The 24,913-nt window shown below is 36.5% G+C and overlaps 1 protein-coding gene and 1 pseudogene across 2 annotated transcripts; one reads left to right on the forward strand and one right to left on the reverse strand.

Annotated features, from left to right (window-relative positions):
- Positions 1-31: 31 nt before the first annotated feature.
- Positions 32-24,488, forward strand: LOC112606620 (lysine-specific demethylase 4D). 2 transcript variants are annotated; one of them, XM_025357303.1, is made up of 3 exons: positions 32-452; positions 2,033-2,127; positions 22,005-24,488. In XM_025357303.1, exon 3 carries the CDS (start codon positions 22,351-22,353, stop codon positions 23,920-23,922), a length of 1,572 nt encoding a protein of 523 aa, XP_025213088.1. In that variant the 5' UTR covers positions 32-452; positions 2,033-2,127; positions 22,005-22,350; the 3' UTR covers positions 23,923-24,488. The 2 variants fall into 2 exon arrangements, with proteins under 2 accessions (XP_025213088.1, XP_025213089.1); XM_025357304.1 differs by lacking the exon at positions 2,033-2,127 and having other exon boundaries at positions 55-452; positions 22,005-24,486.
- LOC112607537 lies at positions 21,306-21,430 on the reverse strand (annotated as a pseudogene).
- Positions 24,489-24,913: the final 425 nt, after the last annotated feature.

Here is a 24,913-nt window from a genome sequence, read left to right on the forward strand (position 1 = left end):
GCTTCGGGGGCGGAAGCAACGACCAATCCGCAGTGGCCGAAGTGGAAGTCGGCGTAACGGCACTAAGGGGCGGGGCCGAAACAGCCCAGGGGGCGGGCGTTTGAAATCAGTGCCTTAGAGTAGACCCTAAACATCATTTTATACCTTCAAGAACCAATTACTTAATGTCTCTTCCGTCTTTTCCGTCCCCGACCCCCTCCCAGACTCCTTCATTCCGGTACTGCGTGGACGGAAAGCCCCGGGTAGCCGACACCACGTCCCCGGCTAGCGGGAGAGAGCGTGGAAAAGGATTACACCAAACTGTTTAAATCCAACGACTCCTGCTTCCATCCTTTCTCCTGAGCTAGAACCAACAAACCTAGAGAGTTGGGCTTCGGAAAAACTAGTGTTTTCATTTAATTGGATATGAAGAAAGAACAAATATGTACGGGGCAACCACGATCTTTACAAAGGTACATTCCTGCAAAAATATTAACACTTCAAAGCAAAGGTTGTATTCGTAATGTTTGCTAAAATTTTTTATTTAAAAAACGTTACTTTTAGTGGGAGGGGAGATGTCAATATTTACGACAGCGTTTAGAACGGTGGGCCCAACTGCCAGGAGCACAAGATGTAATTACTAAGATGGCTACTTAAGTGTTAAGTTTTAATAAGACAACGAAAAGGAGAAAACCCAAAAACCAAAAACCCACCAATCCTGTCTCCTCCCTTCCATAAAAAAAAATCCTGAGAACAGAGAGCTTGATTGTTGAGCTAATCTTAGTATCTCATCACATAGACCTTGACATATAGTAGCTGCTCAATTAATATTTGTTAAACAAATGAAAATTCAACTTCCCCAACTTAGTTTAAAATATAAGGAACTCACAAAGTTGAATATTTAAATGCTTTCTTACCTCTAAATTCTTTGCAACTTTTAAATGAAGAAAGAAAAGCAGAAAAAGCCCTTTCACTCATAGAGTTCAAGATGAAAATCTTGATTTTTCTTACTAAAGGTATCCCTCCTCCAGTCTTACACGTCTCACTAAAGGACACGATCATACTAGTTACTCAAACCAAAATCCCAGAGTGCCTACTTAAATTCCTTTTCTTTCACTTTTCACATACTGTTCATTTACAGGTCTTACCAATTCTACTTTTAAAACTTACCCGAAATTTTATTCTACTGCCATTACCCTTGTCCTGGCCAACACCATCTCCTACCTGGATTGTAATGGTTTCCTATTGTATCTTCCTGCGTCATCTTTTATCCTACAGTCAATGCTGCATATAGCCAAGAGAGTGATCTTTTAAAATTAATCAAATGGTGTTACTATCCTGTGTAAAATTTCACTGCACTTAGGATAAAAATCACATTTCTTAATGTGACCTGAGACGCCACGGAGTCTGGCTCCTGCCTAACTTCCAGACTTCACTTCCAATCAGTCACTCGCTTACACACTAAGCTCTAGACACAGCCAACTGGGCATTTCTGTTTTACGAAACAGGGCAAGATTCCTTCTATTTTAGGGCCTTTGCACTAGCTTTTCTCTGTTGCCTGTGCCCCAAGATAACTGTATCACCATCCTTCATGTCTCAGGTATCACAGTGAAGTTTTCCTACCCCCACCCCTCCAACACTTGTGTTTGTACACCATCACATCACCCTGTTTCATTTTTTCATACCACTGAACATTACCAGAATCTAATCTATTCATTTTTTACTTCCATGTTTCTTGTCTGAGAGACAGCATAGGAAAGTCATTAAGAGAAAAGGATTTTCAGCCTGCCCATTTTTGTTCTAAATTCCAATTCTGCCCTTTCCTAGCTCTAACCTTAGGCAAGTCATTTTCCCTTTCTGTGCCCTCAGTTTCCTCATCTGTAAAATGGGCGTAATTCTAGTACCTAACTTATAATACTAGTCTAAGGATTAAGTGAATTAATACTTGTAAAGTGCTTAGAACTGTCTCAGCAAATAGTACTTGCTAAATAAATGTTAGCTATTATGGTTATTAATATTATTTTTATTATTATTGTCTATCTTCCTATATTAGAACATAAGTTCCAGGAAAGCAGGAACCTTGTCTCTCTTGTTCACTGGGTGTATCCTCTGCATATAGAACAGTGCCTGGCACATAATAGGTGCTGAGTAAGTATTTGTTGAATGAATGAATGAATGAATGAATGATGCACTATCAAGTAGAGGAATGAAGTAACAATGGTGAGATGGTGACACAATTATAGGAAATACCCACAGTTTTTATGTTCTAACTGTCCTCATTAGCCTGGAGTGAATCACCTTAATGGATTTAACTCCCAGCCCACTAACTCAATCTTTTGGTTGCCAGTGGTGATCAAATAACCACCCTATAATTTCATTAACACCAATATACAGTATAGTCAATCCACAAAATTAAAAGCTTTTGACTTAAATGGTCTGAAAGTGCTAATAAGAAAATGAAACTAAAGCTTTTGACTTAAATGGTTTGAAAGTATTAAGAAAAGGAAACTTAAGTTTACTAAAATCTTGAAATTCATCCAGTCAGTTAACCTAGCTGGCAAAAATCTTATAACCTCCCAAGAATTCTTATTTTAAACCTGTTACCACAAAATTTAGTATGGCTCTTAATTCTGCCTGCCAGTCCTCTTACCCTCTCCTAATTGTTTATTTTCCCCCTCTGCAATAATATAATTTCCCACATTCCCCTTTCTTCAAGTCTACATGCCTCTTTTACTCCTTTTCCCTCCCCATTCTCTTTCCTGGTAGTAGATCTCAGTTCTCTGAGAAAATAGAAGCTCTTAAACAAAGACTTCTTATCTCCTCTTTCTGCAGATCTATTGAGCTGCCTTTGGCTATTCCTGTTTCCTCAGATTCCCATGGAGATGAGGTGACCCACATTGTCCCTTGTGCTTTGGGCCCTAATTCCTCCAGATTTCTTAGTGACTGGCATTTTGCTCTATATTTTCTGTTTCTTATGATCTATGAGACCATCCCTTTCAGATCATTTTTATCAGCTTTTCAACATGGTATAGTATATCTTAACCTTAAAAAAGGCTCTTTCATTTTAATATGCCAAAGGCAGCATTTAATTAAATGTGAAAGGGATGTAGTTTGGCCCTTTATTGCAAAACGTATATTCTTATGGCAGGAGTAACACAGGAATTCCAGTTTCAAGCTTAAACAAAAATCGACACCTAAAAGGGAAAATAGAAGCCATAAAAACCTAAGAAGAAAGTTTAAGAAACTATTTATAGAACCTAGAATTTGGAAAGACCTTTCAATCAAAGCAGAACACCTTAAGAGCTTTAAAAGAAATACTTTTAAAAATTCATCTATCCAAAAATTAATTTCATAGCAGAAGATGCCAAAAACAAGTCAATAAATGCTAGATTAGCAAATTTTGTAATTCCTATAACATATAAAGGATTACTGCTACTACTAATGATACACATAAAAATCACAAATTACCCAATTAAAAAATGGACAAAAGATATAAACAGGCCATTCTGAAAAAGCAATTTCAAATAGACAATAGTCAATAAACATGAAAGACACTCAACCTTTTAATGAGGAAAATGAAAGTAAACTAAAAACGGATCATCACGTTACAGCATCAGATTGGCAACAATTAAAAAATTAAATGACATAGTTGGATGGGATTGAGAGAAAAGGGGATCCAGTCAGACAGCGGGGGACATTGGTCCCCCATTACCCTCACAGTAAAAGCCAAGGCGTTCACAATGGTTTCCAAAGTTTTCTGTGGTCTATCCTTTCCCCTGCCTCTTTGACCTCATAACTTGCTCATGCTTTTCATGGCTACCTCCTTCCTATTGTTGCTTGGACACACACACAGCTGCTCCTGCCTTAGGGCCCTCACACTAGCTATTTTCTCCTGCCAAGGCTATTCTTCCCTGTCTTATTCAAGTCTTTGTTCAAATGGAGGCCAACCGACCTTGGGCATCTCTACTTAAAATTGCAACTGTTCTCCCTCTCTGTCCCCTAACATTCTGTACTCCATATCTCCCTTCCCCTGCTTTCTTTTTATTTTTAAAAATTATATTATACATAATTACATGCCATGTATCATCTTCCATGACCCGAAATAATTTAGTTATGTTACATTTATTGTCTCTTTCTCTACTTCTTCCATGTAGAATGTAAGTTCTAAAAGGGCACGGATCTTTGTTTTGCTCAGTAATATAGGCCAAGCATTAAAACAATGCCTGGCACCGATAGCTACTCAATAAACAGTTTCCATATGAGTGAATAAAAGAATGAATGGATGAGCGAATGAATGAATGAATTAGTTTTAAGAGGAAAAAATTATGTTCTGTTGTAAAAAGTTATTGCCTTAATCTATTTTATATTTTAAAGGAAAAAAATAACTTACATTGCACTAGTCTGAAATCTTGATTTCAAATGAAGATATGATAAGACCCAGAAATACGCTTTTCTTTCGGGAGAGAATCTCTAAATGAAAAAATCATATGAGATCAGGCTTTATATGTACCATCAAAATCCTAATTAAATCAGCCCTAATCCAATCACAACTCTAATCCAGCTCTCTCCATCTCTTCTAATTGAATCACTCTCTCCAATTCTACTAAACTCTCATTCACCACGTTATTAGCCCACAAAATGTGAACATTTTGCTTAAAAATGTTTATTTGTGGCTTTTAAATAGGAATACGAAAAAAACCAATGCCCACATGTCAGAAATTACATTTTAAAATAAAGTAATATAAATAATGAAATCTACTTTAAATTTTTAACCTGAAAATGACACATTTTCTAATATGAAATGCTTTCTTTGATGTTTTGACAAGTGAGAATATAAAAATAAAGTAGCTAGCCCTCTAGCAACAAAATCTTCATTTTTAAGTGAAGACATTCTAAGGCTTAGATCATTTCCTGGAGACAGCCTCAAAATGAAATATCACTTGCTGATGGTCCAGGCCAGGTTACTGGATAATATCATAAGTTAACCACCTCTCATCTAATCTAATCACATAAATACCTCACCCGCTGACCAGTGTACTACTAGGAAGACAATTAAAATCAAACGTATCAAAAATAGTTAAAACTAAAAAACTAAAATACAGAAAATAAAGAAATAGAAAAAGACATGCCAGGCAAATTCTAATTTAGAAACCTTGATGTAGCAAAATTAGTTAGCAAAAGTATTCTTTAGGTTGAATAACACTAATGGGGACAAAGAAGTGCATTTATTACATTACGAAGAAAAATCCACTAGGAAAATTACTATCAGGGACACGTATGCAGCTGACAACATAACTTGAGAAAATATGAAGCAAAAAGGAAAAGTGACAAATCTACAATCATGGTGGGAATTTTTTAAGATAAATTTCTCTCAGATTAGTAGATCAAGCAAACAACAACATTGATCTACTATATAAGTTATATGTCTATACATATATATGTACATTATATATGTATGCTTATTTATATGTGCATATAAAAAGTTCACTGTAATCGGAGCAGATTATATATTATTTTCAATAAACATTGAATATTTACAAAAAGTAATGATGTATAAAGCCCCCCAAAAATTTCAACAAATGCCAATGTATGCATTTCTTTTTTTATTTTTATTTATTTATTTATTTTGAGATGGAGTCTCACTCTGTTGCCCAGGCTGGAGTGCAGTGGCGCAGTCTCAGCTCACTGCAACCTCCTTCTCCCAGGCTCAATGGATTCTCCTCCCTCGGCTAACCGAGTAGCTGGGATTATAGGTGTGTGCCACCACGCCTGGCTAATTTTTGTACTTTTAGTAAAGACGGAGTTTCACCATGTTGGCCAGGCTGGTCTCGAACTCCTGACCTCAAGTGATCCACCTGCCTCGGCCTTCCAAAGTGCTCAGATTAAAGGTGTGAGCCGCTCCACCTGGCCCAATGTGTGCATTTCTAAATGATAATAGTCTTGTCAATTTTTGAATTTTATATAAACATTCAAAGTGTTTATGTAAATGAATATGTATTCCTTTGTGTTTTTGCTTTATTCCTCCCACTTAATGTGTGCTATCTGTAGCTCTGATATACTATTTAGAGTTTCATTGTATAAAAATACACACTATAACTTGTTAGTTCTAGTAATTATCTTTTCATTGTAGTGATATTGCAAATAATGCCACAATGAACATTTTTGTAAATGTGCAGAGATGCATGTGTGTGCATTTTTCATATATATATATTTCATCAACAGGATGAGAGTTCTAGTTCTATAATCTCACCACACTTGATATTGTCCAGCTTTTCAATTTTAACTCATTTGGTGGATGTATAGTGATACATCAGTGAGGTCTCAGTTTGCATTTCTCTGATTATTTATTCACATGTTAATTGTCCATTTGGATTTCTTCGTCTGTGAGGTATCTGTTTAAATCTTTCTATTGAATCATCTTTTCTTTATGGATTTTTATGATTTCTTAAATTTAGGCATAGTTCTCTGTCACTTACTTGTGCTGCATATACAATTCGCCACTTCTCTGCTTCTCTTTTTGGTGTATTTTGATATACAACAATCTTTAATTTTAGAGTGGTTCAGATTATCATTCTTTTCCTTTTTGCTTAATGCATGGTATTTCTTGATTATGAATGTCCCCACTCTGGAAGTCATAATTATATTCTCAGGTATTATCTTCTAAAGGTTTCATAGCTTCACATGAAATTCATTTTTGTGCATGGCATGCTGGAAAAGAGGCCTTGAAATCCGATGGAGCAGATATTCTTACCTTGTTCCTCTTTTGTAAGAGTGACTTTGCTATTCTTGGCCCTTTGGACTTTACTATAAAATTCAGGAGCCAGTTGTCAAGTTCCACAACAATACTTTTGGAATTTTAATTGTGATAACATTTAATTTACAGATTAAGAAGACATTCTTAAAAATATAATGACATTTTTACAATACTAAGTCTTCAAATCTATTAACAGGTTATATCTTTCCATTTGTTTAGGATGTCTTTAGTTTATATTAATATGCTTCTCTAAGTACATTCATATTGTTGTCTTCATAGAAATTTTGCAAATTTTTGTTAGCATTAGTCTTGTTACTTAATGCTTATGCTATTATAAATGGCATCTTCCTTAAATTTTGGTTGTCTCATTGTTGCTGGTGTATAGAAATATTATTGATTTTTTTATATGTAGCTATTTTAAATTCAGAGAACTTGCTAAGCTCTCTTATTAATTCAAATGGTCTATTCAGAGATCTTTTGGATTTTGTCGTGTGTATAATCATGTCATCTGCCAATAATGACAGCTTTGTTTCTTCCTTTTCTGTTTTCCTTGCCTCCTTATGTTGGTTAGGACTTCCAAGACAATGTTGAATAAAAATGCTGATAGCAAGCATCCTTGTCTTTTTCCTGATCTGCAAGGGGAAACTTATAACTTTCTTTATTAAGTATGATTTGGCTGAAGGTTTTGGATAGATGCACTTTATTATATTAAGATTTTTGCCTACTATTTTTAATTTGCTGAAAGGATGATGAATTGATGAATTTTATCAAATACTTTCTCTGCATCTAATGAGATTCTCTTTAGTTTGTTAATATGTGCTATTATACTATTATTTTTTAAAGTTTCATCCTTTGATTACTGGAATAAACCCATCTAGGTCATGATGTATATATTGCTGGAATCAATTTGCTCAGATTTTATTTAGGATTTTTTCATCTATGTTCATAAGCGAGATTGACCTATTTACTTTTCTGATAGTATCCTTGTTGGGAATTTGTACCATAAAATGAGTTGGGAAGTATTCTTTCTTTTTCTATTCTCTGAGAAAATTTATCCAAGATAGGAAGTATATCTTTCTTGAATGTTTACTAAAATTTCTTGATGTGGCCATCTGGGCCTAGAGTATATTTTCTGGGAAGAGTTTTACCTGTTGCTTCAGTGTCCTTGAGGGTTATGGATATATTTATTGTTCTGTTTATTCTTTTGTCAGTATCACTGTTACATTTTTCTAAGAATTTATTTACTTCATTGAAATGTTAAACTGTATTGGCATAAAGTTGTTCATACTTCTTTGTTGTCTCTTTTATGTCTGCAGCATCTGTAGTGATGACTTCTTTATCTTTGTTGATATTGGTTAGTTGTGCCTTCTATTTTGTTCTTTCCCATTTTCACAAGTCTTTTAAATTTTACTAGACTTTTTTTGAAAAGCCCAACTTTTGGTTTTGTTCATCATATTTTATATTGGCTTTATATTTCATCAGTTTCTGGTCTTTTATTATTTATCTTCTTTTTCCTTCTTTGCATTACTTTTTTCTGACTTCCTCAGATGGATGCTTAGCTCATTTAGTTTTTTTAACCTTTTTCCCTTTCTTAAATATTTATTTAAATTTATAAATTTTCGTTTTAATGCTATTTAGCTGCATCCTACAAGATTTGAAATGTAGTATTTTCATTTAGTTCAAAGTATTTTCTAATTTCTATTTTTTATTTTATTCTCATTAAAGGTTTATTTAGAAATACACTTTTTATTTTATAAATTTGGGAACTTTTTAGTTATCTTTTTGATATTTCTCACTTCATTGTTTGTGGTCAAATAACATATTCTGACTGTTCTTGACTGACATTTGCTAGAACTTGTTTCATGGCCACAGTTATGGTCAATTTTGTAAATTTTTTTATAGAACTTGGAAAAATATATATTCTGCAGCTTGGGAGTACTGAGTTTTATATGTCTGTTGCTTTTTAACTGCTTAATCAGTAGGGTCCTGGTTTATGCCTGTCATCCTTGGGTCTCTTTTACTCTCACAAGTGTCTCAGCTTAGATGGTAAATGGTAGGATATAATTAATGTCAAAGTTTAGAGCCACTCTTATTAAAAATCTTAAATGAGTATAGAATTTCTACCAACTCAGTCAACATTGAACATTTTGCTAGAGATCGTTACTTAAGACTTCCCTATTTCTAAAAAAAAAAAAAAAGTAAGATACGTGACTATTAAAAAAGAAGAGATATAATTTTAATGATTTTTTCCCTAGAAAATATTATCTACATGGAAAATTCTAGAATTGATGGCCAAGCTAATAGAACTAATAGGAAATAAGAGGTACAAGGTTTGAAAAGGGATGTAAGATCAATAAATAATAAGAAAACTTACTAGAAAAACAAATTTCCATTTACAGTACACTCAAAAAATTATAAAGTTCCTAAGGTTTTATTTAAGAAAACAGATTCATTATCTTTTTGATGCAAATCTGAAGCTTCATTGATATACACACAACAAGATCTGAATAAATGGATAAATATACCAGTAAATAGGTGGGAATGATCAATGCAGGAGCTATGAAAATATACCTCTAATTTTCCTTTAATTTCAATGCATTCCCAATTTAAATTAACAGTATTTGACAGAACCTGACAGATTTATTCTACAATGAATACTGAAGTTTCACTCTATAAATATACCCAAGATAATTTTGAAAAAAGTTGAATAAGTACACGGAGACTTGCCTAAGTAATTATCCTAAGTGTAAAGCTTTAGTAATTAAAACAATCTAACATTGGCATAGAAATGTACAAATAAATAAATGGACCAGATGAAGAGTTTAGAAAGACATCTATCCTTACATTGTAACTTAGCATATGTGAGAAAAGGATTCCAACTGAATGGGGAAAATGGTGGCAAACAAGTGGATTTCTTTTTTAAAAAAGTTCTCTGTCTTACAATAACAACACAATATTCTAAATGGCCAAAGCAAATAAAAGTGAAAAGTAAAGAAAACAATGATAAGAAAATATGATCTTTTTGACCCCAAAGAATACATGAATTACTTAAATAGTACATAAAGGCACAAATTATAATGGAAAAGATCAATAAATTTGATTACATTTAATTTTTTTCAAATATTAAAAAAACATAAACAATAAATGGAGGTAGTGTGCTGAAATAAGTTATTGGCAACAATACAATAGACATATAATTATACCAAACATTTAAAGAACTTTTAAAAATCGGTAGAAAAAGAAAACAATCTAACTGAAAACAATGGGCAAAAGAGATAACGGTAATTCAGAAAACTGAAACCTACAAAAGAAATAAATCAGTGAAAAAGTACTTGACTTCACCAGTAAACAGGTCATACAATAACAACAACAACAACAACTGCAATAATAAAATAAAAGGAGATAAATCATTTTACCAAATTGCCAACAACTGAAAAGTTGACATTATCTAATGCACCTGGAGGTGTGGAGAAACAGAAACTCCTGTTAGTACATAGGTTAATTAGGATAGCCACTAGGTAGAGCAATTTGACATTGCCTAGTAAAATATAAAATGTTGTTTCTTTATCATTTAGAAATGATAATTCAAAGTGTCTAGCCTAGATAAATTGTCACATATAAGAAAGAGAACACACACAGCACTGTAAGTTATAGGAAACACTGGAAGTTATGTAAATACCCACCAATAGGAAAGTGCTTTAATAAAATATATTTTTATAACAGACCGTATATAGTGTATGTATGTGTGTATGTATATATACATATGTGTATCTATGCATATGTGTGTATGTATATATGAATATATCTTGAAACCGTTAATGTTGAATTTAAAAATTGCAGAAAATGAGGCCAGGCGTGGTGGCTTATGCCTGTAATCCCAGCACTTTGGGAGTCTGAAGCTGGCAGATTGCTTGGGCTCAGGAGTTTGAGACCAGCCTGGGCAACATGGCAAATCCCTGTCTCTACAAAAAATAGAAAAATTAACTGGGCATGGTAGCCTGCGCCTATGGTCCAAGCTACTCAAGAGGCTGAGGTGGGAGGGTGGCTTGAGCCTTGGAAAGGGAGGTTGCAGTGAGCCAAGACTGCACCACTGCACACTGAGGTTGTGGTGAGCCAAGACTGCACCACTGCACTCCACCCTGGGCAACAGAACCAGTTCCTTTCTCAGAATTAATGAATAAAAATAAAAATTGTAGAAAATGAGCATATTTAGCATAAAATTATTTATATAAAATAAAAATAGCGGGCCAGACATGGTGGCTCACACCTCTAATCCCAGCACTTTGGGAAGCCAAGGCGGGCAGATCACCTGAGGTCAGGAGTTCGAGACCAGCCTGACCAACATGGTGAAACCCCATTTCTACTAAAAAAATAAAAAAATAATTAGCCAGGTTTGATGGCAGGCACCTGTAATCCCAGCTACTCGGGAAGTTGAGGCAGGAGAATCACTTGAACCCAGGAGGCGGAGGTTGCAGTGATCTGAGATCATGCCATTGCACTCCAGCCTGGGCAACATGGCAAGACTCCGTCTCAAAAAAAGAAAAAAATAGCAGATATACAAAACAGTATTATTGATGGATACACAACACATATACACACAAAAAGATACCCAAAGATGGGTAGCCAATTCATGACTAGTTGCTTATAGGCAGGGGTAGAGATAACAGGATTTAAGATTTGGATCAGAGAGGGAATCCCACTTCATCTGAAATATTTATTCTACTTAAAAATACTTGAAGCGGGAGCAAGATTTTTAAGGGATATCTGTTGTTACTACTTTATTCAGCATTACACTGCCAGGGTAATTAGGCAAGAAAAAGAAGATATTCAGATTGAAAAGGAAGAACTAAAACTATCTTTATTGACAGATTGCATGATCTTATATATAGAAAGTCCTAGGTAACTTGCTGAAAAGCACTAAAACTGAAAAAGAAGTCCAGCAAGGTTGCAGGATACAAGATGAATATACATAAATTGATTTCTGTGCATTAGCAGTGAACAATATGAAAACAAAATTTAGAAAACAGTTCCATTCACAATAGTGTCAAAAAGATTAAAATACTTAGGAATAATTTTAACAAAAGAAGTGCAAGACATATACTGGGAACTGGAAAATATTGTTAAGCTAAATGGAAAGACATTCCATGTCAATGGATCAGAAAACTTAATATTTTTAAGATGGTAATGCTCTACAAATTGAACTCCAGATTGATGCAATCCTACCATGATTCCTGCTGGCTTTTTTCCCCCAGAAATTAAAAATCGATCCTAAAATTCATATAGAAATATAAAGGAACCAGTATAGCCAAGACAATCTTGAAAAAAAAAAAAAAAGAATTTGGAGGGCTCACACTTTTCTGTTTCAGACCTTACTACAGAGCTCTAATAGACATTGCTATAAGGATAAACATGCTTCAATGGAATAGAATTGAAAGTCCAAAATAAACTCTTAGGTTTATGGTTAATTGATTTTCAACAAAAGTTTCAAGACAGTTCAATGGAGAAATAATAACAAATGGTGCTGGAACAACTCGATATCCCCATGCAAAAGAATGAACTAGGATTCCTACCTCTCAGCATACACAAAAATTAAGATTGATCGTGAGCCTGAATATGAGCTAAAACTGTAAAACACCTAGAAGAAAACAGGATAAATCTTTGTGATCTTTCACTGGGCAATAATTTCTTAGACACAAAGCCAAAAGCACAAGCAACAACAAAAATTGATAAGATGGGCTTCATCAAAATTCAATACCTGTGCACTTTGAAAGACATAGTCAAGAAAGTGAAAAGAAAACCTACAGACCTGGAGACCACATTTTCAAATCATATATTCAATAAAGGACTTGTAACCAGAACACATAATGAACTCTTGCAACTCAGTAATAAGAAAACAAATAAAGAATAAGCAAAGGATTTGAATAGAAATTTCTCCAAATAGATATATGAATGGCCAATAAGCTTAAGAAAAGATGTGCAATATCATGAGTCATTAAGGAAAGGCAAATGAAAACCACAATGAGGCCAGGCATGGTGGCTCGCACCTGTAATCCCAACATTTTGGGAGGCCAAGGTGAGAGGATTGCTTAAGCCCAGGAGTTCAAGACCAGCGTGGGTAACATAGTGAGACTCTGTCTCTACAAAAAAATTTAATAAAAAGTCAGGCATGTTGATGTGTGCCTGTTAGTTCCAGCTACTTGGGAAACTGAGGCAGGAGGATTACCTGAACCTAGGAGGTTGAGGCTGCAGTGAGCTGTGATCATGCCACTGCACTCCAACCTGGGCAACAGAATGAGACCCTGTCTTAAAAAACTAAAAATTAAAATCCACAAAATTACTACTTTTTACCTGCTAGAATTGCTATAATGAAAAAGACATAAGTATTGATGTGGATGTTCAGAAATTGGAACCCTCATATATTGCTGGTTATAAATGTTACATTTACTTTGAAAAACTGTGTAGCAACTTCTTAAAACGTGAAATACGCAGTTATCACATGGTTCAGCAATCATACTCCTAGGTATCTACCCAAGATAAAAACACATTCACACATAAACTTGTACATAAATGTTCATGACAGTATTATTCATATGTCCCCAAATGAAAACAACCCAATTATCCATCAAATGATGAATGGATAAGTAAAATGCAGTATATCCATACCATAGATTATTATTTGGTCATAAGAAACAAAATACTGATACATACTACAACATGGTTGAACCTCAAAAACATGTTGCATGAAAGAAGCCAGACACAAAATATTGCATGTTATATTCCATTTATATTAAATGTCCAGAGTGGGCAAATCTATACAGATAGAAAGTAGATTAGTGGTTGCCTGGAGTTAGGGGTGGAAATGGGCTGTGACTGCAAATGGAACAAGGTTTGTTTTTGAAGTGATAGAAGTATTCTAAAATTAGGTTTTGGTTATGGTCACACAGCACTGTAAATATACTAAAAACCATCGAAGTGTACACTTAAAATTGATGAATTTCGTGTTGTGTAAATTATATCTCAATAAAGTTGTTTAAAAACTACTTGAAGCAAATTTGATAAAATATTAAGGTTTCAGTTCTGGCTGGTTGGAATGCAGGTTTTTGTTTCTCGAAACAAAAACTCAGACACCACAAATTCAGGCCCCAATATGAAAGGAGATGAACATATAAATGTAGAGTCTTTTCATTATAGTCTTACGTTCAACTGCTGACAGGTGCCCCCATCTTCAAAGGAAATGAATAGGTTCTTGTCGGAGCACTCTCAGTGATGCCTACCAGTCATATGTAGCAAACGCAACTCTTTAGTACCTGACTCAAATACAAGCCAAGAATAACTAGACATACGAGGAAAACATTTAACATGAAAGACAGAAACCAAGACATTGTGGAAGGGTGAACTCAGAGGAAACAGACACAATGTAGAGAGCAAATAAAACTTAAAAATTCTTATAATACTTAGAGAAGAGAAAATCTGCAGCCATGGAAATTTTCAGAAATATATAATGAAAGGAATATTCAGAGAACAAAAAAAAATTACTGGAAATTAAAAATAATTTCCAGAAGGTTTGGAAGATAATAACAAAAGAAAAAGCATTAGGAAATGGAGGGTAAAGAAAATTAGAGAATCAACTGAGAGGTTGCTGTCTAACGGTATTTGCTGTCTAATGGTATTTCCAGAGAAGAAGAAAAGTGAAAATGTAGAAAGGAATGTCAAAGGAATGATGTAAGACAATTTCACATCAAGGAACAACATAAGTTTCTATATTGAAAATTATAGCACAATAATTGACAAAGAAGACTTACCAATTATATCTTAATGAAATCTTAGAAAACAAGGAACAGAAGAATACCCTAATAGTGTTCAGAGAGTAAAGACATTACAAAAAGGAACAGAAAACAGGTTTTGGATTTTTGGAAGGTGGAATTCAGCAGAACAATGTCTTGAAAATCCTGAAAGAAGAGCACGAGGATAGAACAAAGACATTTTCAGACTCAGACATGCATACTTTGGGAGAGATATGTGATATTTGTGGCCATCCAATAACTTTAAATTCCCTTTTTATTTTTCGGTAAACCTCCAACTTTATGATCCCTGCCTCACCAAGGTCAGAGCCAGAACTCAATTATCCAGAATCTATTGTAGTGAAGACATAGAGATATGACCTAGACTCTTCCAATCAGACATTCCCATGGAGGACTATAATGTAAAGAAATATGAGGAAGTAGATTTCATGACAGATCTGTTCCTGGAGAAGGGTAGTGACAGACGGTGACCTTTCAGAGGCAGCAGTAGCTTAGACTCTAATTGGAAATGTCCCTTGCCCAGAGTCTTTGGTGCCTTTGACCAGAGGATGTATAGGAATGCCTAACTATTGTTTGTTGAGTAATCTGGATATTGTTCCTGGATACACAGGCTCCAATCCTTAGTCTCTGGTCCTGCTGAAGATTCTGTGAGCTACTTAATAATCTCTAATGACGCTTCTAAGGATCCTTCTGGTAGATATGCTTTACCAACACAAGGGAGTAAACCAGAAAGGAGACTTGAGATGGGGGGAGTCAAGATCTAACATAATAGAGAGGGAAAGGGAACGCCTAGGATTACAATGACTAGAAACCTCAAGATGCAGGTCATGCAACAACCTGAAGACAAGTATCAGTCTAGACTCAAGTAAGCATCTGAGGGCTCCAGTAAGAATATTTCTGAGAAAAGAAATCTGATTTAGTACCAGATGTGTTTTATGCATTTAGAAGAGATTTACCTTTCTGGAAATGAATCTGGGAATGAATTAATGTAAAGTATAAAGCCAAGCAAATGAAAGAATGAGACAATTATTAACTACTGGATAAATAAAAATTTATACATGTATATAGAATTCACTATAAGCCAAAGGGGATTTTTTTTTAAAAAGTTACTCACTAGTTTACAGAATCTCTGGGAGAGTCCATGTAAGTCCAAACTTACATGCTACTCAAGACATGTATTTAAAATGTATTGACAGTCCAAAGAAGCATATATTAGATAATCCTTAAAACTCAATAGAGTGGTGTGTTCTTGTAGATGGATTCAGGAAGACTTCTGGCTCCTGCCTCTCTGCTGCCAGATAGCACTGTTACTGCTGCAGTATCCATGCAGTAGATGAAAATAAAGATGATTTGAATGAGTTTAATAATCCCATGTTCAATTTATTATATGTCACAATGAAATAATAAAGCTGCCCTTAAGATGCTGGATTTAAAGGCCAAGTCCCAAACTGTGGGTTTTAGGTCACAATTTAATCTATACAGTCCGTGCCTGATACTTGCTGCCATGTGTCTTTCTCCTTTATATCCAGACTCCTCTAGATGTTCATAAAAAGAAGTCCACACCAAATATTGGCATTTGTAGGCACAAAAGGTACAGGGAAAGTTGGCTTTAACCATCTTTTTCTTCCTTTCCTGTCCTTTTCCTTCCTTCCTTCCTTCCTTCCTTCCTTCCTTCCTTCCTTCCTTCCTTCCTTCCTTCCTTCCTTCCTTCCTTCCTTCCTTCCTTCTTTCCATCCTTTCTTCCTCCCTCCCTCCCTACCTCCCTTCCTCCCTCCCTCCCTCCCTCCCTTCCCTTTCTTCTTCCTTCTTTTTTTGGACTGAGTTTTACTCTTCTTGCCCAGGCTGGAGTGCAATGGCGCGATCTCGGCTCACTGCAGCCTCCACCTCCCAGGTTCAAGTGATTCTCCTGCCTCAGCCTCCCGAGTAGCTGGGATTACAGGCCACCACCACGTCTGGCTAATTTTTGTATTTTAAGTAGACAGGATTTCACCATGTTGGCCAGACTGGTCTTGAACTCCTCATCTCAGGTATCCTGCCCACCTTGGCCTCCCAAAGTGCTGGGATTACAGGCGTGAGCTACCACGCCCACCTTTACCTTCCTTTTCTCATGCAGCTTATCAAGAAGGGTCCATCAAAGCATTTGGGTCAGAGACGTGTAGATATTTTGGAGAGAGAAGCAAGCATATCTCATGGAAGAGACTTATTCCCTTAAGACAAGTGCCCATTAGAGATGACAGCTGCTTGTCAAGTAAGACACATTCTGGAGAGCTGCCACCTCAACAGCTTGCATTAAGCACCAAATAAATGTAGCACTCGTGGAGTATAGAAGATAGAATTCTCACCAAGGTCTGAGGTTGGTATAGAAAGATCCCTGATGTGGAGAGCCTCAGATTGGTCTGGAAGGCAGAGTTTATAACTTAGAAAAGAGAAGGAAGAGATAAGTGAAGCAAGGGAAGAAAAGCATAGAGTCAAGAACAAGGATTAGGAGTATTTGACTAGAACTAAGTTTCTATAAGAAAATTGAGATAAATTTGGGAAACAAGAAGCAATAAAGATGTGGTTTAAACACAATCATTTACTTTGTTCCTTTCCAAACCTCACTAAAGTGACAGTAACAGGGTTTTTGTTTTAAGAAGTGAACTTACAAAGACAGAAAATGGTAAAGGAAAACAGGTAGTGGCCAGTTTTGGAAATTGGAAAGCAGATGGACAAGTATAAACTGATTTATCAAACACCAGAAAGTTGAGTCCTAAATTGGCAACGAGGAAAGCCAAGAAACAAAACAATTGTCTCTACAGAATCCAAAAGGCTTAGGATGTCATGGCATTGGGTACCTCTGGGAGTGACAGTTAAAATGAGGCTAAGGAGAATTTGTTGAAAGTCTGTCTAACAAAATAGAGCCCTAGGTTCCCACCCTCCTCTAAGCAGCTGGATAAACTGTGTCTCTTACACCCTGGCAGAAGACTGAGCTTCATTTTCTAGAGTAGGAAAAAAAGGTGGCCTCTGGAGTGGGAATTTCTAGATAACTTTTGAGAGTGTGGTTGTCATAGGGAAAATAAGTTGATAAAGTGAACTGTACAAGTAGGGTACTTTTAGAAATGTGTAGCCTCTTTTGCCATTTGGTAGGAAAGTCAGACCTGTACCCTCCAGGAGAAAGATTGAAGCATCTTTTGTGTTGAGTATGACCAGCTCTAGAAATACCAGTGTTAGGAGTTCACCTAGGAAACAGCCCAGTTAGAATATCATGCAGGGAAGCATAATCAATAAAACCATTCATGTACCCTGAGCTTCTAATCTGCCTTTTTTTGTGCTGTACTTTTATATATAAGGCAATTACTAAAGGTCAGCAGACATTGAGGAAAGCCTTAGGTGAAAGCAAAAAAAAGAAAGATAAAATGGACAAAAGGCAATTTCAAAGAAACAGACCATGCAGGGAGAAAAACAAAATAGAATTTCAAAAACCATTGAGATTTTAGTATTGAGAGATAAAAGAAGAAATGCTCCCATGAAGCAAGAATAAGACAGTAAGAAAGAAAGGAATGTACATACATGCAGAAACTCTCAGGTAACAGAAATGATCTCTGGAAATTAAAAATTTGGAGAAATGAAAAAGACAGAGAAAGGAAGTTTAGAGATACAGATGAAGAAATTTTTTAGAAAATAAAATGCAGTGATAAAGCAATAGAAAATTTCGGGAAGGGGAAAACAAAGAAGTAAAAATTAAAGGTCTAATTCATGAGAGGTTCAATATCCAAATAAGAGGAGTTAATATACAGATGAAAAGGAGTAGAGGAAATCAAAGAAAGAACTAAAAAAAAAAAAAAAAAAAATCCTGAAATTAAAGAACTTCATTTTTGAGACTGATAAAATTTAAGAATATGGGTTCAAAAAAAGCTTCTATAAACGTTGATAGAGAGAAACAACCTAAAATAAACAACACACACAATGAACAGGTCATCTGTAAAGAACCAAGAATCATATTCATATCCTCTTCATACTCATGCTCACACCAATACCCACACAATAATTTCAAAAGTTAATAACTATTCTCTCCAAAATACAGATTAAAAGTATAATTAAAGTCAGAATTAAAGGTGCAATTAGCATATACAAAGGAAAAAAACTATGATAATATCTCCATCTAGATGAAGGAGTATTATAACTTTCTAAACATGAAAAGCACGAAAAATATTACAAAGGAAAATGAAACATTGTATGTCAAAAACATTTTTGTTAAATAAATTTAAAGAAATACAAGTTAAATGACAAACTGGCAAAAAATAACATATCTAACAAAAGGGTTTAATATGTAAAATATTGATGTAATTAATATGTAAAATGTTTATATAAGTAGGTAAGAAAATACCCTGGGACCCGATTAGAAGAAAACGGTCAAAGGATGTGAACCAATACATAAGATGAAATCCAAAAGACTAATATTTATGAAAAAAATCAAAATCAACCTTAGTGGTAGTCCAAGAAATGTAAATTAAAAGTTGATCTAACTTTTTAACTACCAAAATTAGTAAAATAATATATTTTTTCTAAGTAAAGTTGGCCAGTGTTCAGGATGTAAAATATGTTTTTTCTTTAAAGTTTTGGCAACATGTATTAAAGATCTTAAAATATTTAAATTTTATAATAAGGTAATTTCATTTTTAAGTATCTTAATCTAAGAAATTTCATTCAACCAATATTTTACAGGAGAAATGAATTTCTAAACTTCCTTTCTCTTTGTCTTTTTCATTTCTCCAAATTTTTATGTTTTAGATACTGAAATACGGACTACATATTTAAGTAAAAGTGATTCGTAATAATCGTGGAAAAGTGAAAACAAAATAGCTGTCCAATAATAGAGGAAAAGTTTAATCACTTGTCTATATAGAGTAGAATTTTTTCAGTTATCAAATATATTATGCTTATAAATAATTTAAATTAGTAGTAGATTTTCTAACTGAGACAAAAATTCGATTAAACACAGCATTTAGATATTGACTATCAGAAGAAACAATGGCTGATATCTGAGGCATTTGGTCAACAATCCCCCACTTGAAGTAATAGATTTGAAATACATAAGCAGCAAGAAAGACAAACAGGCTCTCCTATTGTCCTACAGTTTGGGTAAGAGCTGTAGTGAAAAGGACTTTAAACTTACTCAGCTTCACTTCTTAACTTCCCCAGTTTAACACCCCCCAACACATACACACAGCAAGAAGCTTAGGAGGCATTATTTCTAAAAGACCCAAAGAAAGACTTTCTAATTTCCAGAAATCCATTAATTTTAAGGGATCAAGTATTATTTTTTAAATTATTCTGATAAGAAGAAAATACTTTTCTTTGGTTGTCAGAACTGTCAAGTTTTCTTAGATGATGAATTCTGCCTTATTGTGATTACTGTGGGTAAGGGCAAAATGGAGGAGTATCAAGTGACAGTGTAATTATTCTCTACTGGTAGCTATGGCTCCAGTTGAAAGAAGCAAGAAGTAGTCTCACAACAAAAGCAACCACTGAAGACTCATAGAGAAGTGACTCATTTGGCTAGAACACTGAAGGATCACTCTGTCATTGTACCCGGCAAATTCTAAGCAGTTATTTTTTTTTTTGGAGCACAGTCACACTTACACATTGTAGTATTTCCTTTTGATATGCAACATCTGAAGACTATATGTATAAGAAGACATTGCATCATTCTTCCTAGAATCCTTAGAAATGTAGAAAAGAAATAATGTAGTTTATAAAACAGATACAAAGTGCTCGATCCAAAGCTTATTTTACTTGTATATTCAAAAAGAAATACGGATTTGTGTGATTTTTCATAGTCAGCATTTTGTTATTTCTTGAGGGAGAGACCCTCAGCATGGTATTTAAGTTTCTGATATTTAATTATCCTTCTACATTGTCTCACTTTTCTCTTTTCATTTCTTTAGAGCAAGTTTTCTAATAGAAAGAATGAAATATTTTATTTTATATTCCAAAAATATAAAGAATTCATAATAAAATCATTGTCGAATAATTTTTAAGATTAAAAAATTGGGGCCGGGTGCGGTGGCTCAAGCCTGTAATCCCAGCACTTTGGGAGGCTGAGGCGGGTAGATCACGAGGTCAGAAGATCGAGACCATCCTGGCTACCTGGTGAAACCCCGTCTCTACTAAAAAATACAAAAAACTAGCCGGGCGAGGTGGCGGGCGCCTGTAGTCCCAGCTACTCGGGGAGGCTGAGACAGGAGAATGGCGGGAACGCGGGAGGCGGAGCTTGCAGTGAGCCGAGATCGCGCCACTGCACTCCAGCCTGGGCAACAGAGCGAGACTCCGTCTCAAAAAAAAAAAAAAAAAATTGGGATGAGATTGGGAGACTATCATATGATACAGGTAATCTTGTCACTTGTACATCCTCAGTGTCACGCTTGAGTAGTGACAACTTTAAGTAGGAGAGGAAGACAAGCTGGATCCTTGGGTTCTTCTATAAGGAAGATAAAGAGAGCACACCCTGTGGTGTCTAGATGTCCTTGGGGCTTCACTGTAGACTATCATTGGACCCTCTGACAGGTACTGACCATATGTCTGGGAAAAGGGAGATGTAATATTCAATGGTGACTATGTAGCACAATATTGCCCTTGGTAGAAATAAAGACATATAAAGGAGTAACTTAGTTTCAGGAGAAAGATCATCAATTTGTATTAAACCAGTTGACTTTCATGGGCTCAGTGGGCCATCCAAGATGGAGAAGGAAAGCAGAAGCTTGGGAGAGAGTCAGTTACTGGAGAAAGCTATGACAATAAATAACATGTTTAAAGGGAAACAGCATGGTACTAACGGAAGCCCTGAACATAAATAGGAAATTTTAAGAAATATAGATTACTACACTTGATCTTAGCCAAAAGGCCAAGAAGCAATTCAAACACAGATTACTTTGCCTCCTTTTCATCTTTATATAAATGGAATTATGTAATAGGTATTCTTTTGAGTCTTGATAATTTTACTCAATATTGATCTTTAAAACTGCATTTTCATGTGACTTTTGTTTATCTTCATTGCTAGATGGTATTCTCTTGTGTGAATATACTGCAGTGTACCTATTCATTCCATGCTGATGGACATTTGGGTTGTTTACACTGTTTGGCTACCAAAAACAATGTTGTTATGAATATTATTGGATGTGACTTTCAGCTCACAACCATACACATTTCCTAAGCATGTGGAACAGTTGGATCACAGCACATGTGTATGTTCAGTTTTAGAAGATACTGTTCAAACAGTTTTCCAAAGTGATTATAGTGCTTCATATTCTCTGTAGTATGGTATGACAATTCCCACTGTTCCACATCCACACCACCACTTGACTTATCAATCTTATAAAATTTTAGCCTCTCTTTTTAATATTAGTATTCTATTCAGGTATTTAATTTGTGGATGCCTAATACTTTTTTCCAAATATAAATTTTTAATCTCTGTGTATTCTTTCTTTTAGATTTCGTTCTAAACACTGAAGACATACTCTGCTACATTTGGGTCACACCCCCAGCTCTAAGTAATTTAATAGACTTTAAGAAGACAGAGCCCAGCAGCAACTGAAACATAACAGAGTTGCAGAGTCAGCTAACATTAATGCCTGGGCAAAGCTGTTGCCCAGAGTGGAATCTCACTAGTGAATAAACAAGCCCGAGAAAAATTATCATCTCATTTGCAAAAAAAAGTAGGCTGGTAGACCCTCCTACCTCATAGATACACCAACCCAATTTTTTTAAAAGTAGCATTTTCCTACATTGTCAACTATCTGGAACATACCTAAACACTGGGAGTTTACTGCTTATTAAATGGAAACTATGAAGTCTAAGGCCAACTATGGCCAGAATCCAAATTGTAACATAATGATATTTCATCCAACCAAAGAAGAGTTTAATGATTTTGATAAATATATTGCTTACATGGAATCCCAAGGTGCACACAGAGCTGGCTTGGCTAAGATAGTTCCACCCAAAGAATGGAAAGCCAGAGAGACCTATGATAACATCAGTGAAATCTTAATAGCCACTCCCCTCCAACAGGTGGCCTCTGGGCGGGCAGGGGTGTTTACTCAATACCATAAAAAAAAGAAAGCAATGACTGTGGGGGAGTATCGCCACTTGGCAAACAGTAAAAAATATCAAACTCCACCACACCAGAATTTCGAAGATTTGGAGCGAAAATACTGGAAGAACCGCATCTATAATTCACCAATTTATGGTGCTGACATCAGTGGCTCCTTGTTTGATGAAAACACTAAACAGTGGAATCTTGGGCACCTGGGAACAATTCAGGACCTGTTGGAAAAGGAATGTGGGGTTGTCATAGAAGGCGTTAACACACCCTACTTGTACTTTGGCATGTGGAAGACCACATTTGCTTGGCACACGGAGGACATGGACCTTTACAGCATCAACTACCTGCACCTTGGGGAGCCCAAAACTTGGTATGTGGTGCCCCCAGAGCATGGCCAGCGCCTGGAACGCCTGGCCAGGGAGCTCTTCCCAGGCAGTTCCCGGGGCTGTGGGGCCTTCCTGCGGCACAAGGTGGCCCTTATCTCGCCTACAGTTCTCAAGGAAAATGGGATTCCCTTCAATCGCATAACTCAGGAGGCTGGAGAGTTCATGGTGACCTTTCCCTATGGCTACCATGCTGGCTTCAACCATGGTTTCAACTGTGCGGAGGCCATCAACTTTGCCACTCCACGATGGATTGATTATGGCAAAATGGCCTCTCAGTGTAGCTGTGGGGAGGCGAGGGTGACCTTTTCCATGGACGCCTTCGTGCGCATCCTGCAACCTGAGCGCTATGAGCTGTGGAAACGTGGGCAAGACCGGGCAGTTGTGGACCACATGGAGCCCAAGGTACCAGCCAGCCAAGAGCTGAGCACCCAGAAGGAGGTCCAGTTGCCCAGGAGAGCAGCGCTGGGCCTGAGACAACTCCCTCCTCACTGGGCCCGGCATTCCCCTTGGCCTCTGGCTGCCCGCAGTGGGACACGCTGCCACACCCTTGTGTGCTCTTCACTCCCACGCCGATCTGCAGTTAGTGGCACTGCTACGCAGCCCCGGGCTGCTGCCGTCCACAGCTCTAGGAAGCCCAGCTCAACTCCATCATCCACCCCTGGTCCATCTGCACAGATTATCCACCCATCAAATGGCAGACGTGGACGTGGTCGCCGTCCTCAGAAACTGAGAGCTCAGGAGCTGACCCTCCAGACTCCAGCCAAGAGGCTCCTCTTAGCGGGCACAACATGCACAGTTTCAGGCCCAGAACCTGAGCCCCTACCTGAGGGTGGGGCTTTGATGGACAAGCCTGTACCACTGAATCCAGGGCTCCAGCATCCTGTCAAGGCTTCTAGGTGCAGCTGGGCCCCTGTGCCCTAAGCCCACGGGCTGCCTTTATATCCCACTGCCCTACTGTGTGGCAGTTTGATGAAACTGGTTACATTTACATCCCAAAACTTTGAGTTTGCAGGACTCTGGTCATGCATGAAAGAGCCCCTCTGGTGATGCCCTTGGATGCTGCCAAGTCCATGATAGTTTTCAATTTTGCAATACTTTGTTCTTCCTACTGGACCCTGGAATGTGTTTGGATATTGCTAAAATCTATTTCTGCAGCTGAGGTTTTATCCACTGGACACATTTGTGTCTGAGAACTAGATCTTGTTGAGGTTAGCATAACCTGGTATATGCAACTACCATCCTCTGGGCCAACAGTGGAAGCTGCTGCACTTGTGAAGAATCCTGAGCTTTGATTCCTTTTCAGTCTACCCATTTGTCTCTTCCCCTCCCCTACCCCCTTTTTCTTATAAAACTAGGTTCTTTTTACAGATAAGGTCAGTAGAGTTCCAGAATAAAAGATATGACTTTTCTGAGTTATTTATGTACTTAAAATATGTTGTCACCAGTATTTGTTCCCAAATATATTAAAGGTAATCAAAATGTTAAAATCTGATTTTATTTCAAATATCGTGTCTTCAACCTGTGTGTGTACGTGTGTGTGTGTGTAGATAATTCTTTATGTACTTCATGATTATTTGAAAACATGTCATTGTGTGGTGGTGAATGAGCTCAGGGGATGGTTGTCGCATTATGGCTGTCCAGCTGAGTAGCGGGGCTGGGTTGCATTCAGGCTTCAAGGATGGTGGATTAGTCCGTTCTTGCATTGCTATAAAGGAACACCTGAAACTGGGTAATTTATAAATAAAAGAGGTTTAATTCCCTCACAGTTTCACAGGCTATACAGGAAGCATGATGCTGGCATCTGCTCAGCTTCTAGGGAAGCCTTAGGAAACTTAGAATCATGGGTGAAGGGGAAGCAGGCATTTCATGTGGTTGGAGCAGGAGAAAGAGAGGGGGATGGTGCCACACACTT

The sequence above is a fragment of the Theropithecus gelada genome, chromosome 14 (genome assembly GCF_003255815.1).
Source record: "Theropithecus gelada isolate Dixy chromosome 14, Tgel_1.0, whole genome shotgun sequence".
Taxonomy (NCBI): domain Eukaryota; kingdom Metazoa; phylum Chordata; class Mammalia; order Primates; family Cercopithecidae; genus Theropithecus; species Theropithecus gelada.